Source organism: Carassius auratus, chromosome 46 (genome assembly GCF_003368295.1).
Source record: "Carassius auratus strain Wakin chromosome 46, ASM336829v1, whole genome shotgun sequence".
Classification (NCBI taxonomy): Eukaryota; Metazoa; Chordata; class Actinopteri; order Cypriniformes; family Cyprinidae; genus Carassius; species Carassius auratus.
Genome location: NC_039288.1, coordinates 5,965,205 through 5,987,957, shown reverse-complemented (window position 1 = coordinate 5,987,957; position 22,753 = coordinate 5,965,205). Strand labels below are relative to the sequence as shown.

General features: G+C 37.6%; 1 protein-coding gene across 2 annotated transcripts in view; it reads left to right on the top strand.

Moving 5' to 3' along the window:
- Nucleotides 1–22,612, top strand: part of LOC113063983 (serine/threonine-protein kinase TAO1-B-like) — a 34,793-nt gene extending 12,181 nt beyond the window's left edge. For both annotated transcript variants that reach the window (XM_026234454.1, XM_026234455.1), the window contains exons 2-20: nucleotides 5,421–5,668; nucleotides 5,785–5,856; nucleotides 6,364–6,465; nucleotides 6,581–6,626; nucleotides 6,926–7,022; nucleotides 11,641–11,754; nucleotides 11,833–11,924; nucleotides 12,014–12,107; nucleotides 12,214–12,295; nucleotides 12,422–12,589; nucleotides 14,143–14,343; nucleotides 14,482–14,619; nucleotides 15,388–15,624; nucleotides 15,962–16,090; nucleotides 17,797–18,000; nucleotides 18,129–18,368; nucleotides 18,448–18,660; nucleotides 18,914–19,096; nucleotides 20,392–22,612. In XM_026234454.1, the coding sequence (XP_026090239.1) occupies nucleotides 5,537–5,668; nucleotides 5,785–5,856; nucleotides 6,364–6,465; nucleotides 6,581–6,626; nucleotides 6,926–7,022; nucleotides 11,641–11,754; nucleotides 11,833–11,924; nucleotides 12,014–12,107; nucleotides 12,214–12,295; nucleotides 12,422–12,589; nucleotides 14,143–14,343; nucleotides 14,482–14,619; nucleotides 15,388–15,624; nucleotides 15,962–16,090; nucleotides 17,797–18,000; nucleotides 18,129–18,368; nucleotides 18,448–18,660; nucleotides 18,914–19,096; nucleotides 20,392–20,907 (3,060 nt within the window). In that variant the 5' untranslated portion in view covers nucleotides 5,421–5,536 and the 3' untranslated portion in view covers nucleotides 20,908–22,612. The remainder of the gene's footprint in view (nucleotides 1–5,420; nucleotides 5,669–5,784; nucleotides 5,857–6,363; nucleotides 6,466–6,580; nucleotides 6,627–6,925; nucleotides 7,023–11,640; nucleotides 11,755–11,832; nucleotides 11,925–12,013; nucleotides 12,108–12,213; nucleotides 12,296–12,421; nucleotides 12,590–14,142; nucleotides 14,344–14,481; nucleotides 14,620–15,387; nucleotides 15,625–15,961; nucleotides 16,091–17,796; nucleotides 18,001–18,128; nucleotides 18,369–18,447; nucleotides 18,661–18,913; nucleotides 19,097–20,391) is intronic.
- The last annotated feature ends 141 nt before the right edge of the window (nucleotides 22,613–22,753 follow it).

Here is a 22,753-nt window from a genome sequence, read left to right as displayed (position 1 = left end):
AATCTGGCGTTTTGGGCGATTGCAAGTAATGTGAACAAAGGAAAAAACTGTGCGGTTGGACAGTAGGCTATATCTAAACGTTATATTCTGCCTTGTGCGTGTCTGGGACTAATATGAATGTTTGTTGTCTTGACAAAGCCTTTCAAGAGAAAAAAAAAGAAAAAAAAGAATGGCAGATATTTAGGGCGAAGATAAAAATCTTTGTTCCTATTTTTTAACAACAAAGATAAAAGAATGACAAAGATACACATTACTACTACACATAATATACAAATAAAACAAACACTGCTTTATTTTCAGGTACAATAGGTGTATTTAGCAGGAGCTTTCAAGAAATTGAGTGAACAAATATAAAAATAAAACCCTATATAAACTGATTCCTAAAGCAACTGTATTAAATTTCTTCAGTCAAGAGCAGTGAGTGATTTTTCTCTGTGTTTAGTTTTTTTTTATTAATAGTTCACCACAAGAAAGAAATCAATGCAGGTTTGGGACAACGTGACAGTGTGTAAATAATGACAGGCGCTGTTGGACAGGCTTTAGGACGCTTGCTTTGGGTGTATGAGGCGCTCAGAAAAAGCACAGGTCAGACCAGCGTGCAACTGAAAATTTTAAAAGCACAAGCAAATAATGAGAGAGTAACTGTACCACTGAGTTAACACTGCTATGAATGCGTGTGGCACTGTACAATATATGATTGAAGGTGCCAGAACTGCAGCTGATAGAATGTGCGCTGTAGCACGATACTACAACATTTCTTCAAAACCAGATCGTGGAGACATTTTTAGCATCCACGATCAAAAATCATCATATCGCACACCCCTACCCTGCCAGTACTAGGTCCGACTCCAACCATTAGGCCACGACTTCCCTTTATCTATAGTCTCTTAAGGCACTACTAAATTATTATTATTATTTTTTACATGATTTATCACCGATTCTTAGTGATGTCTGGTTCATGAATGAATTATTTGTTCTGACCGGTTCTTCTTAGTGAACCGGATGAACCAGTTCACCAAATAGGAGTGAATCGTTTGAACCAGTTCGCGTCTCCAGTAAGCATTAATCCACAATTTATTTACTTTTTTAACGTGGCCAACACTCCGAGTCAAAATAAACCAATATCACGGAGTAATTCATTTACTCAAACAGTACACTGACTGAACTGTTGTGAAGAGAGAACTAAAGATGAACACGAGCATAGCAGCCTTCTATGCAGCCTGCGCACTGTGACTCCATGTTGTTTCAAGCTCATCATTCTGCGCACAGGATCCACATAAGCAGTTTGTTGCGCTCTATATTGGGGCCTTCAGTATTATATTTTCTGCGAAATCAAAGATTATTAATAGTCTTTCTTGTTCTGTCCTATCTATGATATGTAGCTGCCTTTGTTATTGTGCTCTAGATTTAAAAGAAATGTCTTTTAGATTTCTATATAATGTATATACTTGTTTTTCAATGTATTTTACAAGTCAAAGAGCAATGTGTAACATTTTTACCAGATTTTAGACTTATTCACTTTTATTTGTAAATAAAATATTTCAAAAGATTTGATAAAATTATTTTGCTCCTGTGATTTTTCTAGAATCTAAAGGATCTTTTGCTGCTGAATTATCTAACAACCTAGTTTATAATAATATTTTTGTAATCGTTTATGATTATATATTTTTTTCATTTGTTATTTTTCACTAAAATTAAGTTTTTTATATGAAGTAGATTGTGATTAACACAAAAGAATGTTGACCAGGTCAACACAGAGAAGTATAGAAATTCTATATTGAATATATATATTTTTTTGAAATGGTATCGTTGCATCCCTATAGTATTAAGCCTCAAATGTCAACTATACATTGGATTGGTTTCTTCTTTAAACTATAAAAAAGTAAAATAATGGGAAAAACACTTGCATCTTAACCACACTGAATAACATGAGTGGACTTTGAAACGATTAATTGCCACTTTGAACGATTATGTAATTGTGGAAACCATAATTGTAATCCCGATTAGAAATTGTATTAACTGTGAAGCCCTAATGCAGTATATTCTAGCCTTTAGTTTTTTTTTTCCTGAACAGATATGACTGGTTTCTGCTGGCTCTTTTTTTTTTTTTTTTTTTTTTTTTTTTTGTGTTGACAACATGCCTCTTTCATCTTTGGGCATAAACTATAGTAACGTCTACATTTTTTCACCTTATAGCTGTGAAAATAAGTTATTAACTTTAACTCTTTCCCCGCCATTGATAACCGATGTGTGACAACACCAGTAATACCGGTAATCACCGTGGGGGCAGGGGCATGGGCGTTCCCTCTTTTCTTCACTTTCCTTTGCTTTTAAATAGCTTTAAAAGTGTGTGCGCATTTTACTTTTACTTTCAAATAACGGAAATTCAGTGTCAATAGCTTGAATACAACAAAATACAACATCAAACTCACTTTTAGGGCTGCAGCAACTAATCGATAAAATTTATTATTATTGATAATGAGAATCATCGAGAATCTGCCCACAGTGCACATTCAACTGCAGCCGATTGCATCAAATTACAGCACTGACTAATGCATTTCTATGGACAAAATGCATCTACAAATATTGGAGGAAACAAAATGAGCTCCTACAGGAAAAGTACGTGATCCAAGCTTCCCAAAACATGATAAATCTTTATTTTAAGCCTCAAGCTGATGCATTAGGGAAATTGCTTGTCTGTCAGACGCTTTTACAGATGTGTGTGCGTCCTTGGTGCCAAAAACTTTTAGTAAATGGTCATATGCTCATATCTGTAAATGTCACAAGTTCACACAAGCCTTTCCCTTATTGCATAAAGGCCCTCCCTGACAGTCTGCGTTAAGTTGAAATATTTACTGAAAGAGCGCAGGCGTGCATGTTAAACAGATGGAACACAGAGAGGGAGAAAACATTAATCGCAAAAACATTCATTGAGCTGAAATATGTTGTTTAACATTTTGTATTCAAGTTTAAAAGTCAACATTCCGTACGAGTAAATTATGAAAGTAGGAACTGTGAAGGGACAGCAGCGTGTAATTGTCTGAATATAAATATCATACGCTTTTACAGGACAAAGAAATGACAGTAAGAGGAGAAGGACAGTTTGACTGTAAATAAAGGTGATTGATTGATTGATTGATTGATTGATCAAAGTGCACGAAAGGCGTTTTCCTGCAGAGCATTACTGTGATTTTTATTTAACTTTATTATCTTTGTATTAATTTTTGATCTAGAGATTTAAACTATATTCACTATACAGCCTTCAGATAAGGCTTCAGATAAAAATCTCAGCATGTCATCATGTTGAGCATTTGGTAGTGTCTCTCCACAGCCTGTCTTGTGACTCTAGCTTTCCTTCTTCATCCTAAATCTAAGAGACGCGCTTTGAAGGGCTAAACCTGTTGTTTATTCACTGCAGCTTTTACTAATGTGGTCACCACAGGAGTAATAAAGGACTGTGGAAAGGCAAGTGGTTGTTATTGGTGGCACAATGAACATTCTGAAGTATATTTATTTTGCAGCAACATATTAGGTGTCAGCAAATGGGTGTTATGCCCAATCTGTACTTATTACACATTTCCACCCATAAAATAGGTTGTGCACTAGACAAATTTTGCTGGTCTCTGCCAGGAACAATATAACATCACAGGCTTCTAAAGGTGGTATAATGTCAACACCAAGTTAAGTTTTTAATGTAACAACAACTGACACAATGCAAAACTTGATTTTTCTTATCATAATCAAGGCTGCTTGACTAGAAATATGGAAATGGAAATCATGCAACTAAGTACCCAGTAGCTCCAGCCACTTTATTGCTAAATTTAAGTACTGCATATTATTTATCATTAATGTCTGACTGTTGCATCACAAGCAGCTTTTTCATGGCATAAAGACTTATAACATCCCTAGTCATACAGATAAACATGCCATAAGTGTTAAGTAGGAGCATAATCAGTTGTGTCATCGCTTTGGCTCTCAAGTCAGTGGAAATTCCATTTGAATGAAAGAGGGGTAACCTACCCACAATCGTTCTTTCATTCATCCAGCTAATCAGCTCTAATGGATTGTGAATATGCCCAGAGTTTGACTATTATTCAACCCATTGCTTCATTTCCCTCCCAACCTGAATGAGCCTGACAAGATTAGAATGCAGCAGATCAAGTCAGTGTGAAAGCTTGGAGCTCACCAGCTGTCATACATTACTTTATTTACAGCCTGTAAACAAAGGTTAGGTAATTGTGTAGAATCAGTATCTGAAAGTAAAAGAGTTTCAATGGCGTCTTAGTCTGTTCCTTTTCAGGAACCACAGACACCCATCTAGCTCAGTTTACATTGGCAACTCTGTGCTCCACCTACAAGTTTGTAAAAGTAAAGAACTGGGCAGGTAATGGAAAGGTTGTAAGTTCAAAACATCAAATACTACACATATGATAATTTTGTAAATAATACAGTATTTTATAAATAATTCAGTTACAGTAACAATCTGTTTGAAACTCTAACAAAGTAGATGGCGGTATCCACCTTATTTTATAACTTCTGATTTGTTAGCTTTTATAACAAACAATAGGGCAGGTGCAAGGTGAAGGTAGAGCAGGTGCAGAGCAGGTAGGTGATACTGCGCATTTGTCAAGCTCATCAATCTCCACTCATCCACGATTGAGTTTATTTTGAAAGCTGTGTGGATAGAGTCTATGTGCGAGATGAGACAAAACACAGAAACTGTATTATACTGGTGCCTACAGAGGTCAGGGCATTAAAACATTCAATTTAATTATTATTAGGAAATGTTAATTTTACTGTATGTAATGTGTATGTGTTTATTTATAATCCAACACCCACGATCCAAGCCGGATGTTCTAATCGATTTCATTTAATTTAAATTATTTAGAATGTTGTTGATGTTTTTGTATGCTTTTTTTTAAAACGTCTAGCCTATAAGTTGTTTGGTGTTTTCTGCATAATAAAATCTTTACTGTTTAAATTGTGTCCATTGAACTGTTTTGAATGTTATTTGTATTGTGATCGGAACAACTTTAGCAGAGTTGTGTTATGTTATGTTAATATTATCTTATTACCTAATCTGAAAAAAAAAAAAATATATATATTATTTGAATTAACTGCGTGGAAATTGAAAGCATGCATTGCACTGCATAGTGCGATTAACATCCTGATATCTGTCAGAAACCAGCGATGGTCGATGGCATTGCCTTTCGGCTCAACCCTTTTTTTTAATAGCTAAATATATTTAGATACGGATGACACTGGAAGCCTTGCATATTCAAGTTACAAAGGGTGCTCACGCCCAAAAAAAAAAAAAACATGATTTTGCCCAGAATAATAGTGTAGTGAAAATATGATACAGTGACAGCCCTATTATATATGTTGACAATGACATATTTGTTTTGATTGTTCCCCCTCAGGTCTCTATGCGTACACTGCCTCCCTCTGGCAGATGAGTAACCAGCGTGGCCGTACGTGTCGCAGTCGCACGGCCAGATAGTCCCCTGCGAGCACGGTGCATCCTCCGGCTCGCAGCATGCCCTCCACCAGCCGGGCAGGGAGCCAGAAGGACACAGAGATCGCAGAGCTATTCTTCAGAGAGGACCCCGAGAAGCTCTTCACAGACCTCCGTGAGATCGGTCATGGCAGCTTCGGGGCAGTGTATTTTGTATGTATCAAATGCTGCAGTGTGTAGAATAAGATACATAATTTTGATACATGCTACTGAAAATAATGAAAAGTTCGGGAAATTAAATTACGAAATCTGATGTGAATCTTGCTCAGGCACGGGATGTGCGGACCGCAGAGGTGGTGGCCATCAAGAAGATGTCCTACAGTGGGAAACAGTCTAATGAGGTCAGTTTTCCTACATTCCACAGTCATTGCATACAGTCACGCAACAGTTTGGTTGTGGATTCATCTTTTCCTTCTGAAGTGCACAGTGAATTGCATTATATTACTCTTGTCCCATGGACTTGACTTTGTTTCACATTCACAAACAACTAGCTTGGCTCTTAAATAGTGACCTGGCACAGTAAAATTAAGCAAATTAAAGTCAGTTGCTGAAGTCACATTAAGTCTTGTGTAACACCACAGATTGAAGCAAAGCACCACGGCCATTCATACTTTTGCTGGTGGCAGCGTTTCCTTTGTAATTTCAGATTAGCAGTAATCGGATTACACGTAATCTCTACAAAGAATCCTTCAGAAGCTTTTAGGACTGACTTTCCTTTTCAGGAGCTGTACTAGTAAGTCAGTATGTCCAGTCTGCTCACGTCAGTAGTGGATGCAGTGATCTGGTGGAAAATTGGAATTCATTGTAGTTTTTTCTGGCTGATCAAATGCTAGCTTGTCTTTACTTAGAAATGGCAGGATATCATAAAGGAAGTCAAGTTCCTCCAGAGAATACAACACCCAAACAGCATAGAGTATAAAGGATGCTACCTGCGGGAACACACCGCATGGGTAAGATCTCTTCCTTACATTTCTAAATTTTTCATTCTCACTCTCACTCTTTGTCATAACATGTTAATGAAAATATATACACAATAACCATTTTATCTTCTCCCCCCTTCTTCAGCTTGTCATGGAGTACTGTTTGGGCTCCGCCTCTGACCTCCTTGAAGGTAAGATACAAAACATTTAGTTTAATTTGGAAGCATTATCACTATTACATACAAAAAATGTGGTTGCTTATTTATTTTCCAACTTAAGTCATAATCAAAGCATAGCTTTAATATTTAGGTGCATTATTTTTAAACCGTAAAACATGGTGCTAGCAACACCAAGTAATAGGTTTGATTCACAGGGAATGCATGAGCTGAAAAAATGTGCCACTTTGCATGAAAGTTACTGTCAATTGCATTAATGTAACTGCAAATAATTGTCAGTTTAAAGAACATTCACCTTTACCATGTTTACTTAGTTCACAAGAAGCCCCTTCAGGAAGTTGAGATTGCAGCCATTACCCATGGTGCTTTGCAGGGCCTTGCATACCTTCATTCCCATAACATGATTCACAGGTTTGTGGGGTTTTCTTTTTGATCATCTTATAAAGTGAGTACTTGATCATTAACCTGTTAGCCAGCACCCCCATTATGGGACTCACAGCTGAAAGTGATCTACCTTATAATTGTAACCTACGTCAGTGTGTTACAAACATAATTTTGGTGTCTTTGGCCTAATGGTTAGAGAGTCGGACTCCCAATCAAAAGGTTGTGAGTTCGAGTCTCGGTCCGGCAGGAATTGTGGGTGGGGGGAGTGCATGTACAGTTCTCTCTCAATCAATCAATCAGTCACCTTTATTTATATAGTGCTTTAAACAAAATACATTGCGTCAAAGCACTGAACAACATTCATTTGGAAAACAGTGTCTCAATAATGCAAAATGATAGTTAAGGCAGTTCATCATTGAATTCAGTGATGTCATCTCTGTTCAGTTTAAATAGTGTCTGTGCATTTATTTGCAATCAAGTCAATGATATTGCTGTAGATGAAGTGACCCCAACTAAGCAAGCCAGAGGCGACAGCGGCAAGGAACCGAAACTCCATCGGTGATAGAATGGAGAAAAAACCTTGGGAGAAACCAGGCTCAGTTGGGGGGCCAGTTCTCCTCTGACCAGACGAAACCAGTAGTTCAATTCCAGGCTGCAGCAAAGTCAGATTGTGCAGAAGAATCATCTGTTTCCTGTGGTCTTGTCCTGGTGGTCCTCTGAGACAAGGTCTTTACAGGGGATCTGTATCTGGGGCTCTAGGTGTCCTGGTCTCCGCTGTCTTTCAGGGATGTAGAGGTTCTTTCTAGGTGCTGATCCACCATCTGGTCTGGATACGTACTGGATCAGGGTGCCTGCAGAGACCCTCTAATCTGGATACAGACTGGATTTGGTGGCCACGGTGACCTCGGAATAAGAGAGAAACAGACAAATATTAGCGTAGATGCCATTCTTCTAATGATGTAGCAAGTACATAGGGTGTTATGTGAAGTGTTTCCGGTTCCGGTTTACCTAATTAATGCAGCCTAAAAATCCTTTAACGGATTTGGATATTAAAAGCATATTAGTATGTTATCATCAGGAAACATGGTGTTAGTTTTCACTGTTATGCTGATGATACTCAGCTCTATATTTCCTCGCAGCCCGGTGAAACACACCAATTTGAAAAACTAATGGAATGCATTGTCGATATAAAAAAATTGGATAACGAGTAATTTCTTACTGCTAAATTCAGAAAAAACAGAGGTGTTAATTATAGGACCTAAAAACTCTGCTTGTAATAACCTAGAACACTGTCTAAGACTTGATGGTTGCACTGTCAATTCTTCGTCATCAGTTAGGAACCTAGGTGTGCTACTTGATCGCAATCTTTCCTTAGAAAGCCACATTTCTAGCATTTGTAAAACTGCATTTTTCCATCTCAAAAATATATCTAAATTACGGCCTATGCTCTCAATGTCAAATGCAGAAATGTTAATCCATGCAGTTATGACTTCAAGGTTACACTATTGTAATGCTTTATTGGGTGGTTGTTCTGTACACTTAGTAAACAAATTACAGCTAGTCCAAAATGCAGCAGCAAGAGTTCTTACTAGAACCAGGAAGTATGACCATATTAGCCCAGTCCTGTCCACACTGCACTGGCTCCCTATCAAACATCGTATAGATTTAAAAAAAAAAAATGCAGTTTTACAAATGCTAGAAACGTGGCTTTCTAAGGAAAGTCTCCACCTTCAATACCACGACTTAGGTGCCCTTGAGCAAGGCATCGAACCCCCAACTGCTCCCCGGGCGCTGCAGCATAAATGGCTGCCCACTGCTCCGGGTGTGTTTTCACAGTGTGTGTGTGTGTTCACTGCTCTGTGTGTGTGCACTTCGGATGAGTTAAATTTATTTGAGCACTAGAAAAATACAACAAGATTAATTTGAGTAAAAAAAATTTGAATAATAATAATAAAAAATTAACTTTGTTTGCCAATTACAGAAAATCCTGAGATTGCTAGAAATTCAGCATTTACAATGAATTACGATGCAAATAATTGCTGATGTGCTGATGGCCACTTATACAAATATGGTAATAACACAAATGTGCCATAGAGTAAATAATCCACTCTCTCTATTCATATAGACGCATTCACTTTGATAGCCGTGATCATACAGTAATAGCGGGCTGATTTGCACTCAAACAGATGGTAATCATGCAGATACATTCACATTCAACAAAAAACTCTCACATATATAAAAACTGTTGATAAACAAAGAAAAAGGCGATTACTATAAGTTCCACCTCCATCAGCTTACAGGTGCATCAGAGCGCGTCAAGAGCCCTCACGAGGGAGTGCCAAAATTCAAATATACTATCTTTCGTCTATCTTTCATTCATTCTTGTTTTCCGGTGGATCGTCTCATTCTGTTTGTGACACTGTATGCTGCAAAACCATTCCGTTTTTTTACTACCAAGACACAGTTTTCGACCGTGAGTTATTCCATAACGGACGCAAACAGTTCTGTTGCTGAAGAAATGAAATGTAAACAAAGGAATTATGATCCATATTACAACATTATTGCTTCGTTGGACTAAACGTGCTTCATGTATAGCGTTGTCATCCTTCATGTTTTAATGTGTACTGCTTACACAAATGTAGCAAATACAGTCTTTATAAGCTTTCCTTTGAAAAACAGCAATCTGTCGTTGTTGCTTGAGGCTTAGATCTTTATAATGATACATAGTTTGTCAAGATTAAATTTGTCCCGTTTCATTTAATCTTTTCATAAACACTGACACGTGCAAGTTGAGGGGCATTCAGGACGAGGGCTTCGGGGTGCTGGCTAAGAGGTTAAGTAGTGTTAGGAATAGAGAACCAGTTCCACTGGAACCAAATGAATTTCATGACACTGGTCCTGTTAACTGTTTTTGAATGTTTGCATTCTTGTAGCAGAACTCTTTGAATACTCTGACAAGGTTTCCTGCACCTTTATTCAGTTGTGGCACAGTGTAGTGCCAAAGGAAGTAGTTTTAGCTTTAGTTGTAAGGTTGCAATGAATCAAATGCAGGGGACAGCAAACATACAGGTAGGGTTGCCAATTTCAGTAAAGGAAAATAAGTGACAATTGTGATTTTTGTATAGGAAAATATGGGACCGAATAAGGGAAACTAAAATATTTGTTTTTTTACAACATAGTGCATGTCATTTCCGTGTCTGCAATTAAGTATATGTATAAAAGTTTCCCAAATATAATCACTTTTTGCTTAACCTACTTATGAGCAATTATTCTAAAAATAATTTTAATGTCATAAATAAAAAAAAGAAATAGAAAAATGGCACACACAAACCTTCGCCTAAGTAATCTGTACCATTATAGAATTGTGACTGCAGAAGTGCTTTAGTAATTTAGGTGTATAAACTGTGAACTTACATAGTCTACATACATGGCTATATGGCATAAAATTTTAAAGCATAACTGAAGATCTAAAAAATGGCAAGTAAATAGAGCATATGTTTTTTAAACAATCGCTAAATTTTGAACTAAAATGTTATTGCAACCATATAGCCTATGAATGAATGAAAATGCTTATTTTTTTAATTAAAGATAGCTTAGAGACTCAGAGTATAGGATTCTTTTGGTTCTTAAATGTGTGCTTTAATATTGGGGTCCAATTTTAAGAATACACCAAGTTGAAATAAAAAAAAAAAATTCCTTTTTTTTTTTCTTCTCTTGTTAACAACATCATGACATGAGTTTCTATTTCAATAGTGAAAGACATCTTCTCTCAGGTTAATGGATGTTTTTCTGCCTTGCTGGAAGGATCCAGTTTCCTGCAGAGTTTAGCTCTAACCCTAATCAAACACACTTGAGCATGCTAATCAATGTCTTCAGGATCATTAGAAAATCACAGGTAGGTGAGTTTGATCAGGGTTTGAGCTAAACTCTGCAGCGCATTGGCCCTCCAGGATAAGTTTTGAGAAACCCTTCAATAGGGCGTGGACATATTGCGCTGATTTGGGACTAGAGTCTGTGCAGTAGTTAACTCGGGACCTGAGTTTCCTAGCAGAGTCAATCACAAGCACATGCCCATGACCCTTTTTTTGATTAGCCTGACTGCTCCAATTTTGTCTGCTGCTTGCCATGCAAAAGGCTTGTTAAAATAAGGTAAATACAACTCTGATCTCCTCATGAAGATCTAGAAAAAGTTAGTTCGCTCAGAGAAGCTGTCAATCTGAGCTCTCAATCATGACTACACATTCCCGTTTTTATAACATCACATAACTAACTAAAGCCAAACGTATTTTTTTAATTATTTATTATTTAGTTTGTCTTGCGTCCCATTCGATTACATGGAGAGGTCTGGGTTTATGACCTATACTGGGACCACTGGGCTTCACTTGCTCATGATCAATTGTCACCCAATTTGCATTCACAAAAGCTTGAATGCTTTTTTGATGCCTTAAATACGGGGCGATCCCATATTATACAGAACAGTTGGCAATCCTACATACAGGTCACCAATTCATTTTAATTGATTCAAAAAGATTTCTAATTGCAAAGTCACATAGATATTAAAACAATTCTTCAGGTGGCACTGCCTGTGGAATTTGAGGGAAACTACCCCTAATTTTGACTGTTATGCATGTCATTCTTCACTTAGGGATATCAAAGCTGGGAACATCCTGCTGACCGAGCCAGGACAAGTCAAACTGGCAGATTTTGGTTCTGCCTCCATTGCTTCTCCAGCCAACTCTTTTGTGGGGACACCATATTGGTGAGCACACTGGTTATCTCTGAGTAAAAATGATTCCATTCACACAGCCTGGTTACTGACATGGCCACCTCCTCTCAGGATGGCCCCTGAAGTGATTTTAGCCATGGATGAGGGACAGTATGATGGAAAGATTGACATCTGGTCTCTTGGGATCACCTGCATAGAACTAGGTGACGAAGAAGTGCTGCTCATTGTAAGAATTGTGTGTCTTTGATGTTGTGAAAGTCTGTCTTACTTTTTTTCCTCCCTTTTGCTGTAGCGGAAAGGAAACCTCCTCTGTTTAACATGAATGCGATGAGTGCCTTATATCACATAGCACAGAATGAGAGCCCTGCACTGCAATCGAGTGAATGGTGAGTCCACTAATATATACATAAAAATAGCTGTTTGAATTAGGGCTTTCTGCATTAATGTGGAGTCATAAGTTGATTTACATGCTGCATCATTTTCTTTCCTCAGGACGGATTATTTTAGAAATTTTGTTGACTCCTGCCTTCAGAAAATCCCTCAAGACAGACCACACTCTGAGGATCTGTTGCAGGTGTTTTATTTTGCTATAAATTATCAACATTTAAATTAAATAAACTTTTTGTTTCTTAATCATATTAATATTACACTTGAATATTTACAATTCTCTTATTTTCTGTGCTCTTTACTAAAACCATAGCATGCCTTTGTCCTGCGAGGGAGGCCAGAATCTGTTCTGATAGACTTAATTTTGCGGACAAAAGATGCGGTCCGAGAGCTGGACAACCTGCAGTACCGCAAGATGAAGAAGATCCTCTTTCAGGAGGCACACAATGGGCCGACCACTGAGACCCAGGAGGGAGATGAGGTCAGATCTCGAACCTTACCTAGTTACGTGTTTTAATATTGACTGGCTCGTATGTATGTATGTACGTATGCATGTATGTAACGTATTTTCTGGACTATAAGTGACACTTTTTTTCATAGTTTGGCTGGTCCTGCGACTTATAGTCAGGTGCGACTTATTTATCAAAATTAATTTGACATGAACCAAGAGAAATGAATCAAGAGAAAACATTACCGTCTCCAGCCGCAAGAGGGCACTCTATGCTGCTCCAAAGTGCTCCTGTAGCCTACCACTGAGCAGCATAGAGCGCCCTCTCGCGTCTGAAGATGGTAATATTTTATCTTGGTGGTTGGTTCTAAATAAATGCGACTTAGTCCAGTGCAACTTATATATGTTTTTTTCCTCGTCATAACATATTTTTGGACTGATGCGACTTATACTTAGGTGCGACTTATAGTACGAAATACGAAAAATACGGTATGTATGTATTTGGGGTCTGAAATCTGAGTCTAAATCAATATAAAAAATTTTCACATTCTGGACACTCTTATTTACTTATTTATTTATTCAAAATAGGGATGTTTGTATCACCATGACGTTTGGTACCTGATACAAGTGCGCCAAAATAACGTTTTCCTAATATAAGGCCTTAAAATGTTTTACATTTGGATTCAATGGGTCTTAAATATTTTTTGTCACATCACCGCTAAATTTCTGAAGTCTTGACGGACCTAATGATGGTTTACAATAAAAACCTAAAGTTGTATATACAACTTCATATAGTTAATCAATTTCACAAGGACGAGTGCCTTTTCTTCCTCCAAAAATTACCATATACAAATGTGATATTGATTTTATTTATTTAAATTTTTTTTACAACAGTTTAATAAACTAGAAGTTTTATTGAGAGACTTACGTTTTAGACACCATTGCCTGTTTTCGCCAACAAAACCATTGTTAAAAAAAAAAAAAAGGCAACAAATTATTTATGCATTTGTAACTGCAATTTAAATGCATTCATGTTCTGCATTGAACTGTGTTTGGATTGCTGGATTGCAAAGATACATTTACATTTCATTTGCATAGTAACAGCCCAAATGTCTTATCATTCTAATTCACTGATTAAATGTAAGAATTTGACTCAAAAGATAATGCACACTTATATATAAAAAGCTTTATAAAGGTAAAATGGCCATAAAAGTTAAAAATAGGCTTTTGTAAAAGTAAATAAAAGTATGCAGATTTAAGTATGTAAAAGCTGATAGAACACTGAAAATATTGCTTCAGAATAAATAGTTTACTCCACCAAAAATCTCAGTGATGCAATTATTTTGAAGGGATATTTAGTATGAAATATTGTCTGCTGACATTAAAAGTTCATTGTATATCATTGTAATAAATATAATTGATTACAGCAATTATATTTTGTTTTCTTTTTAATTTAAACACATTAAATATTAAGTATATGTATGATTCTGTATACTCTGTATACTATTTCTGGTATCAGTTCTGAAAAAGTGGTATGGAGCCAGCCCTAGTATCTGAACTGCTGTTTTTTGTGTATGTGTATTTAGGAGCCAGAGCATGGTCCTGGTCACACGGGCACAGTGAGCAGTGTGGGCAGTAATCAGTCCATTCCCAGCATGTCAATCAGTGCAAGCTCTCAGAGCAGCTCAGTGAACAGCATTCCCGATGCTGCTGATGACAAGAGTGACCATGACCTGGAGAAAGACCACACTTTTATGTCAAATAATTCGGTCATACACCTGAAGCCTGTACGTTCACACATCTTGATAAAATATCTCAGAAATGTCATCCTGCATAACCAAAATCTGAGATTCTTTATACTAAGTAACTGTGAACTTTGAACTTCATGATGCCTAATATATGTTTCCTGCTTTTTTGTCCAACAGGAAGAAGAGGAAGTTTACCCCAACGATCCTGAAACGCGTCCTCATCCCTCAGAAGCCCAGGCGGCACCCGCACAGCCCCCGCAACGCAAACACCATCGCAACCGCGAGCACTTTGCCACCATTCGCACAGCTTATCTGGTGAGTAGGGATGTGCCTGAATCGGAATCTGGTATTTGGAAAGTTAATGACATATACTACGATACTATTAATACGTGATGTATGATGCGAATATATTTCAGTTTTTTCTTTCACAATTATGCCGCTGGATTATTGTCCTGTATATAAACTGTGGGCATCAGGGAGCCGTTATTAATATATGAAAGTCATTAAAATAACTTATAAATGCACGTTGGCTTTTTACTTTCACTTTTGAGATTCATGTTTACACTTAGCCTCCTCCACTACAGAGAGGCACTACTTACCACGCATTTCACAAGATTAGTTTTTTGTCAGTGGAGCTCAGGATGTGCAAATAATTTGCCATCATCCTATCAATCATCTGTCCTTACTTCTCTCTGTTTATGTGGTAAGGGAAATTTTATGTACTGTATGTACTTTAGTGGCTCCATACTCCGTACGACGCATTATTTGTTTTCCATGCCTTTCTGAATACGGATTTGCTATTCAGGCACATCCCTAATGGTGAGCCAGTCATAGTGGATCTGTAGTGAAATGCTTCACAACCCTAAAGACGCATTAAAACTACATTACTCATTTATAATCGATGAACCTTGGCATTGGTTGCTTTCAGTGTAGACACAGTTTAATCTGAATGGCTTCACAAGAATTTTTTGCTCACTCTCAGCCTCAGGCTCTTGTAATGTTCAAAATGTACAAGACGTCTCTTGATTATTTTTATTTCCTCTTCTTCACTTTTGATCCATTTTCTTGTGTTCCTCCTTTCAGGTGACACGCCAGATGCAGGAACATGAGCAGGACTCCGAGCTGAGGGAGCAGATGTCCGGTTACAAACGCATGAGACGGCAGCACCAGAAGCACCTTATGGCCCTGGAGAACAAACTGAAAGCGGAGATGGACGAACACAGGCTGAGACTGGACAAAGAACTGGAGGCCCAGAGGAACAGCTTTGCCGCTGAGATGGAGAAACTTGTGAAGAAAAACCAAGCATCCATAGAGAAAGATGTAAGTTGTGAGAAAGATGTAACATGATCTGTTAGATAACAAGCACAATAATTTCTTGGGCGGCACAAAGATGCGGAAAGTAATGTGGAAGTTCACCTAAAAAATGCTTATGAACTGGGAATTCCCCTCTTCCTCTTATGCCATGGCCCTCAATTCCAGTGAAGACAAATCTTTATATCATAAATTTATGTGCTTTCTACTTTGTGGCAACAAAAAGGGAAGATTCTATTTCTACTTTATCATTACAAAGGCAGTTTGCAACAAAAATATTTTATTTGATCTATTTTATTTTATTTTATTTTATTTTATTAATTTGTATGAATGTTTAATCTTGAAGGCCAAGTCATTTGCCAATGATGAGAAGAAATTCCAACAGCACATTCAAGCACAGCAAAAGAAAGAGCTTAGTAGCTTCCTGGAGTCACAGAAACGAGAGTACAAGCTAAGGAAGGAACAACTCAAAGAGGTAAACACACATGCTCAAGCATGGCTTGATACCCATGTATGAATTTGCCAGTGGTGTTTTTCATCTTGGCATAATCCTACCTAGACTGACCTCTGAGATCTGTGAGATTTATTTTTGCTTTGAACAGTGTAATGAAATGAAGGCAAATGGAAAAAGCCGGAAATGGTAATAGACAACACCGCTATAATGTCATATATTTCTATTTATTCAGCCATTTGACAGTTACACAATTATACAAATGGACAATATACAATCCAGAGGATGAGAAAAAACTGTTACAAAGTTGATTCTACATGTTTAAAGCAAGAAGTAAAATACAGACACATTCATAGTTTTTTTTCCTTAATGAATTAAAAAGAATGTTTATTGATTTAAAGCCTCCCTGCAATCACAAATTTGTAAGCAAGGCTTTGATAATCAAAATAAAAATTTTCCCCATTAAAATAATTGACTGTATAATTGGCCTGTATATTCTTAGTTTTACAGGATTAGTTTCTAGTTGACAAAACCAAACCAACCCAGTCTGGCTTTGTTGGTACCCTGACGCTGATCATCAACTTTCTTTGTCAACCCCCACTTTGATCCTGAGTTTATAGAGCATGTTCACATTAAAGTGTGGAATCTGTAATGAACAGCCAGTTACACACCTTGAAACTGTGATTCAATTTTCACCAATGTTTTAATTCTTGATATTTTTTAAACACATTTACACGGCAAGATAAAAAGAGCAGTCCATAAGAGGACAATTTAAAGAAATCATCTTGCATTATCAGTGGAAGTCAAAGTTGTGTGAGTCGTTTATATAATTAAAACAGTATAAATGTATATAGGTATACAGAGACTAAAAAAATCTAAGCTTAAATGAAGTTATGTTTAAAGTTTTATCTATTGTTTATAATTGCTTATTTATATTATGTATGTATTTGTTTATTAATTAGGCTAAAATGGCTAATGTATTGGATTAAGGGTATAATAATCATATGAATTATATAAAACAATGATAATAAATATCACTAAAAGACAGACGATTTTATCTTTAATAATGTTTTACTATGTAGTGCCCTTTAATTTGGAGCTAGAGTAACTGGGGGAGTGACATTGTGTCACCGATGTGTCTCTTTGCTCAAAGCTGATTGGAAAAATTTCGATTTGAGATCTTTAAACCAGAGCCATGGAGTACAAGTTACTATGGTGATGAACACTGCTGAAAGCCAAACCCCAAACCACTTTCATGGTGCCTAACAACCCAAAGTTAGCGCAAACTTAACTGAAACTTACCTGGCTAGCCAGCCAAAACAGCTTCATTGTATAGGCCCCAGATATAAAAGGCCTCATCTCACAAGTTGACACAATTGGTTACATGTTTGTGACGGTAGGAAACGGGCAGTTTAAAAACACTTTTTTGAGACCGTCTTTATTACACTGCAGTTCTAAGAAGAAAATCCTCATCGATGGTGTTGATTTGATTTTAGATTTGCACATGGTTTGACTTTAAGCAGGATAAAAACAACAGTGAAACTATTTCATAAACCAGATTTAGGATCTGATCACAGTGGATCTTTAAAAATTGTATTATATATAACAAATATATACAAATATGTAGTTAAATCTTGCCTTTTTGTTACTAAAACAACAAAAAAAAAAAAGAAAAAAAAATGTCTGTATTTCACCTTACACTCCATTGATGTTTCCCACGCTGCGTGTAGGAGCTAAATGAGAACCAGTCCACCCCTAAGAAAGAGAAGCAAGAGCGGCTTTCGAAGCAGAAGGAGAACTTTCAGCACTACCAGGCAGAGGAGGAAGCCAACCTGCTCCGCCGACAGCGGCAGTACCTGGAGCTAGAATGTCGGCGCTTTAAACGGCGAATCCTCATTGCAAAACACAATGTAGAACAGGACCTTGTACGGGAGGTAACGTCACGTCACATAACTAATGACTGTTTTGATGCTTCATTAGTTTCTTTTTTTTTTTCTTAAATGTTCCCATATTTTTACTTTTAAAGAAAACATTTATAATGACATCGTTTTTCTTGATCCAGGAACTAAATAAGCGCCAGACACAGAAAGATCTGGAACATGCCATGCTGCTCCGCCATCATGAATCCATGCAGGAGCTGGAAGTTAGGCAGCTGGGCACCATTCAGAAGATGCGTACAGAGCTGATTCGCTTGCAGCATCAGACTGAACTCACCAACCAGCTAGAGTACAACAAACGCAGAGAGCGAGAGCTCCGCCGCAAACATGTCATGGAGGTCCGGCAACAGCCCAAAAGCCTTAAGGTGTGTAGCCTATGCTTGTTTGTTTTTGTAACCTACAGTATGTACTAGTAGTGTAGAATCAGTATTTTCTCTTCTCTAGTCTAAAGAGCTTCAGATCAAGAAACAGTTCCAGGACACGTGTAAAATCCAGACACGGCAGTATAAGGCCTTGCGCAACCACCTCCTGGAGACCACACCCAAGTCTGACCACAAGGCTGTGCTGAAGAGGCTGAAGGAGGAGCAGACCCGGAAATTAGCCATCCTTGCTGAACAGTACGACCATTCCATCAATGACATGCTCTCCACACAAGCTGTGAGTGACCTGCCATGTTAGGTGTATGCATATGTATATTTCTTCCTGTAAAGCCATCGAAGAGTTTGAACCAGTCACAAAGTTCTAAAGGAGTTTATGCAATTACTTAACAGTATTCAGTTATTCAGGGATGTAATGCAGGAGGCAACATTTTTTTTCTCCTAATTAAAATGTGGATAATGTGCCATTCATCTTCTCTTGTCATTAACAAACTAATTCTAAATGTAACTATGCCTCCCATCTTGCTCCTTAGCTGCGATTGGATGAGGCACAGGAGGCTGAATGTCAGGTGTTAAAGATGCAGCTGCAGCAGGAGTTGGAGTTGCTGAATGCTTATCAGAGCAAAATCAAAAAGCAGACGGATGCACAGCATGATCGTGAGAGGAAAGAGCTGGAGCAGAGGGTTTCGCTGAGGAGGGCTCTTCTTGAGCAGAAGGTATGTTAACTGATACAAACCCAAGAAGCCAACTACTTGAAACCACAAGAGGTGGCATGTTGTTTTAAAAAGTTTGAGTTTTTGACATTCTAGAATAAGAAATAAAGGTATATCTCACACAAATATGAAAGTTCTGTCATTTGTTCCATGTAACTCATTTTCAAACTTATTATCAGTGGAATATGAACTTTGAAGCATCTCCAAATCATTGAAAGATGTTTAGCCTAATTTCACATCCAAAATTTAAAAAAGACATTCACTTAACGCATGCCCAAGAACAAGTGTTTTGCCATTTATGTTGACCCCCCAATTTTGAATTTGGACACAGTATTTAAAAAATGTGTAGATTCTTAAAAAATGTCTACTTTTGTATCCCCCCCAAAAATTTACATACAAATTCAGAATGGCACAAGGGTGAACAAATGAAGCTCAAGTTTGACAAGTATTTTGTCTAAAGGCTGGAATATACTACACAACTTTTTTAAAACCTGAACACTGCATCATTCAGTTGGCGACTTTCTGAATGGTTAGAGTGAAAAACTGGTCATCATAAGCTAATATGAGTGATGTTCACACAATACCAGACTTTCAAGTAGTTCTGAACACAATCTCATGCATAACCATCTTCCTCGGTGCTAGGAGACAAAAAAATAAATAATATTGTATATACAATATACGCAATTTTCTGTGAAATCGGTCACCTCTGAGTGCCCAATATCTGCAGGCTAGTGTTATGGAAAAAGTCTCTGTTTTCCTTGCAAAAATCATTCAAGTCACAGAGTTGTAGATGTCAAAGATAAAACTATTGCAGCAGTCAACAAAGCGAGATGCCTGCAGAACCCAGTCACTGCTTTCACTTTTATTCAGTTCATAACCAATGACTTCATCTTTAAACTCTTGTTATAATTATTTAACTATCCTCTTGCTTACTTTCTAAGGGTGAAGCACATACTACCAACATGCGTTAAATTATGTCAATGGCCAGTGCAGCGTGTTTATCATGCACCATGAACAGAATAACACCCATCAAACAGTGACAGAAAGGCCTTACGTTTCCTGGCTTTATTCATACATTTCCCAGGATATCCTACAATCACATCTTATGTGACTAATAAAAATATACTATACTATTTCTGACTTTCTTCAGCTAGCGTTGACACACATGCCACAAATCTGTACAAAAATCTGGGGAAAAGTGATGTGGTGTATTACAGCCTTAACTATACCAACAACAGCTTAGAAAATATAATTTCTTCATCAAAATGTTACCTGATTCTGTTTTGGTTTTTGGTCAGATTGAAGAGGAGATGGTTACCCTGCAAAATGAGCGCTCAGAACGAATCCGCAGTCTATTAGAGAAGCAGGCCCGGGAGATTGAAGCGTTCGACTCTGAAAGCATGCGCCTGGGATTCAGCAACATGGTGCTCTCCAACCTGGCCTCATCCGATGGCCACAGCCACAGCTTTCCGGGGGCCCAGAGTAGCTGGGGCTCCCAGCACGGTGCAAGCACCCAGGGGTCACCCTGGGGAGGACACCACAGTGGCAGCCAGCACGGCCACCACCACCACCCAAGCCACAGTGACTCTATCCAGCAGCCTTGGGGTCATGGCCTACCTTCAGGGGGGCCACCCCCCTGGGGGCACTACGGGTCTGGGGCCAGTCAGCGCTCGAGTGGGGGAAGTGGTGGGCTACGGAACAGTCCCCAGGTGGTACGGCGGGCCACCACAGGTGTCCGCAATGAGCAGGGGATGAGCAGAAGTACCAGCATCGCCTCTCAGATTTCCAATGGTTCGCACCTGTCCTACACGTAAGACCACCCACTGCTTTCCCACAACACTCATCTTGACCCAAAGTGCCATAGGGGAGGGGACAAAGGGGCACCAGGGCTTTTTTTTTTCTTTTTTTTTTTTTTTTTTTTTTTTACACATTCTCTAATCCTCTAAATACATATTTTATACACATGGTAAGCACAAAATGCAGCAATTGTAGTTCAGGTTCAAAGAATGTAAAACATTTTCGAGAAAATGCAGTGTGCATTAAGGAGTGTGTTAAACTGATTTGAAAATGTTAGTGAGGGTGAGAATGAATATGTGGATGCTGTACATTGCCTCTCACAGGTAAAATTGTAAGTCTTTATGCAGTGGGTTTTATCATGGTCTCATTAGAAGCTGGTACCAGTTGTAAAGAGCGGGAGATCTGTTTATATGTATTTCTGAAATTGTTTTCTTATGAATCAGTGTTTCTGAGAAAATTATATGCATTCTCTCAGAAAAATTGATTCATAAGAAAACAATTTCAGAAATACATATAAATAGATGGTATAAAGGTTGGATAGCAGAATGTGAAAGAATTAAGCTTTACAACACACTTGATTTTGTGTAGCTTAGTCTTTTATAAACAAGCACTAATTTTAATATGTGACTGAACATTATACTTTGTGCCAGAACAAATTTTAACTATGAAAAGATACTGTGAAATTCCAAGATTTTGCTGATTTATTTTGATTATTGAATTATTGTGTTTTTTGTTGTTGTTTTTTTTATGTTGCCATTGACATCCTTCCACAGGTCCAAATAACCAAAAACTGTGTGGAGAGCAGGATGCCATTTTGCTTTTAAAACTTTGAAAACATAGCCTAAAATTCTGATAGTAAGTGTATGAACAGATGTGTTCTATTGCTATAGGCCAAAAGGATATAAGTTATAAGGTAGGTGAGCGCTGTGAAATGACTATATTAATATGGAGGTACTGAAAGGTAGCGTTCTGATGACACTAAAAACAGGTTTTGCAATGTGAATGTACGTGAGTGTTAAAGCATGTTGGCACAGTAAAACTTCACTCGTTAATGACAGTATAGCAAAAGCCGCTGAAGTATATTAATGTTTGTTTTAGTCTTTTGATTTAGTGATGCCAAAGTTAACAATCGCAACTATGCAAAAGGATAATAGCCTGTTACATTAAGGTCTTCTTTCATTGAGCTTAACATCACAGAAAAGCACTTTATCATCCTCTTCTTCTCTTAGTTTCTCACTACAATCACATACAAGCAGATCTCCTGGTCCTCAGGTGTCCCCTCCTTCCCTTTCTCAGGCTGGGTTTGACAAGAGCGTGTTGTGTGGATTTTAGGGGTGGGGAGGTTTGGTTTGGGTAGGCTTGACCACTGAATGTTTTTGCTGGGCGGGTGGGTGCTGCTGCTGTCATCCCTGCAATGCCTTTGTTTCTTCCACGCCCACTCTAGAGCTCCAGTGACTGCTGCCCACCCTCCAACTGAACACTTATGACAGCATGTAGAAAAAAAGATTAGAAATGCAATGAAAAATGTCAGATAGCATATAAAACATTATATTGGAAGGGTATAATACAGCCAGGAGACAGCTTTAAGTGAGATGTATAGGAGAATCTGTGTATATTGTATATTTAGAAATTTAAATAAATGAAAATCAATATAAAGACCCAAGATAAAACTATACTAAAATGCCATTGCTTAAATGTGAAGATAAAAGGAAAAAAAAATTACTTTGTTTCTAATACTGATGATTTAAAAAAGAGAGTAAAGAGGTTTCTAATACTGATGATTTAAAAAAGAGAGTAAAGAGAGTATATATATATATATATATATATATATATATATATATATATATATATATATATATATAT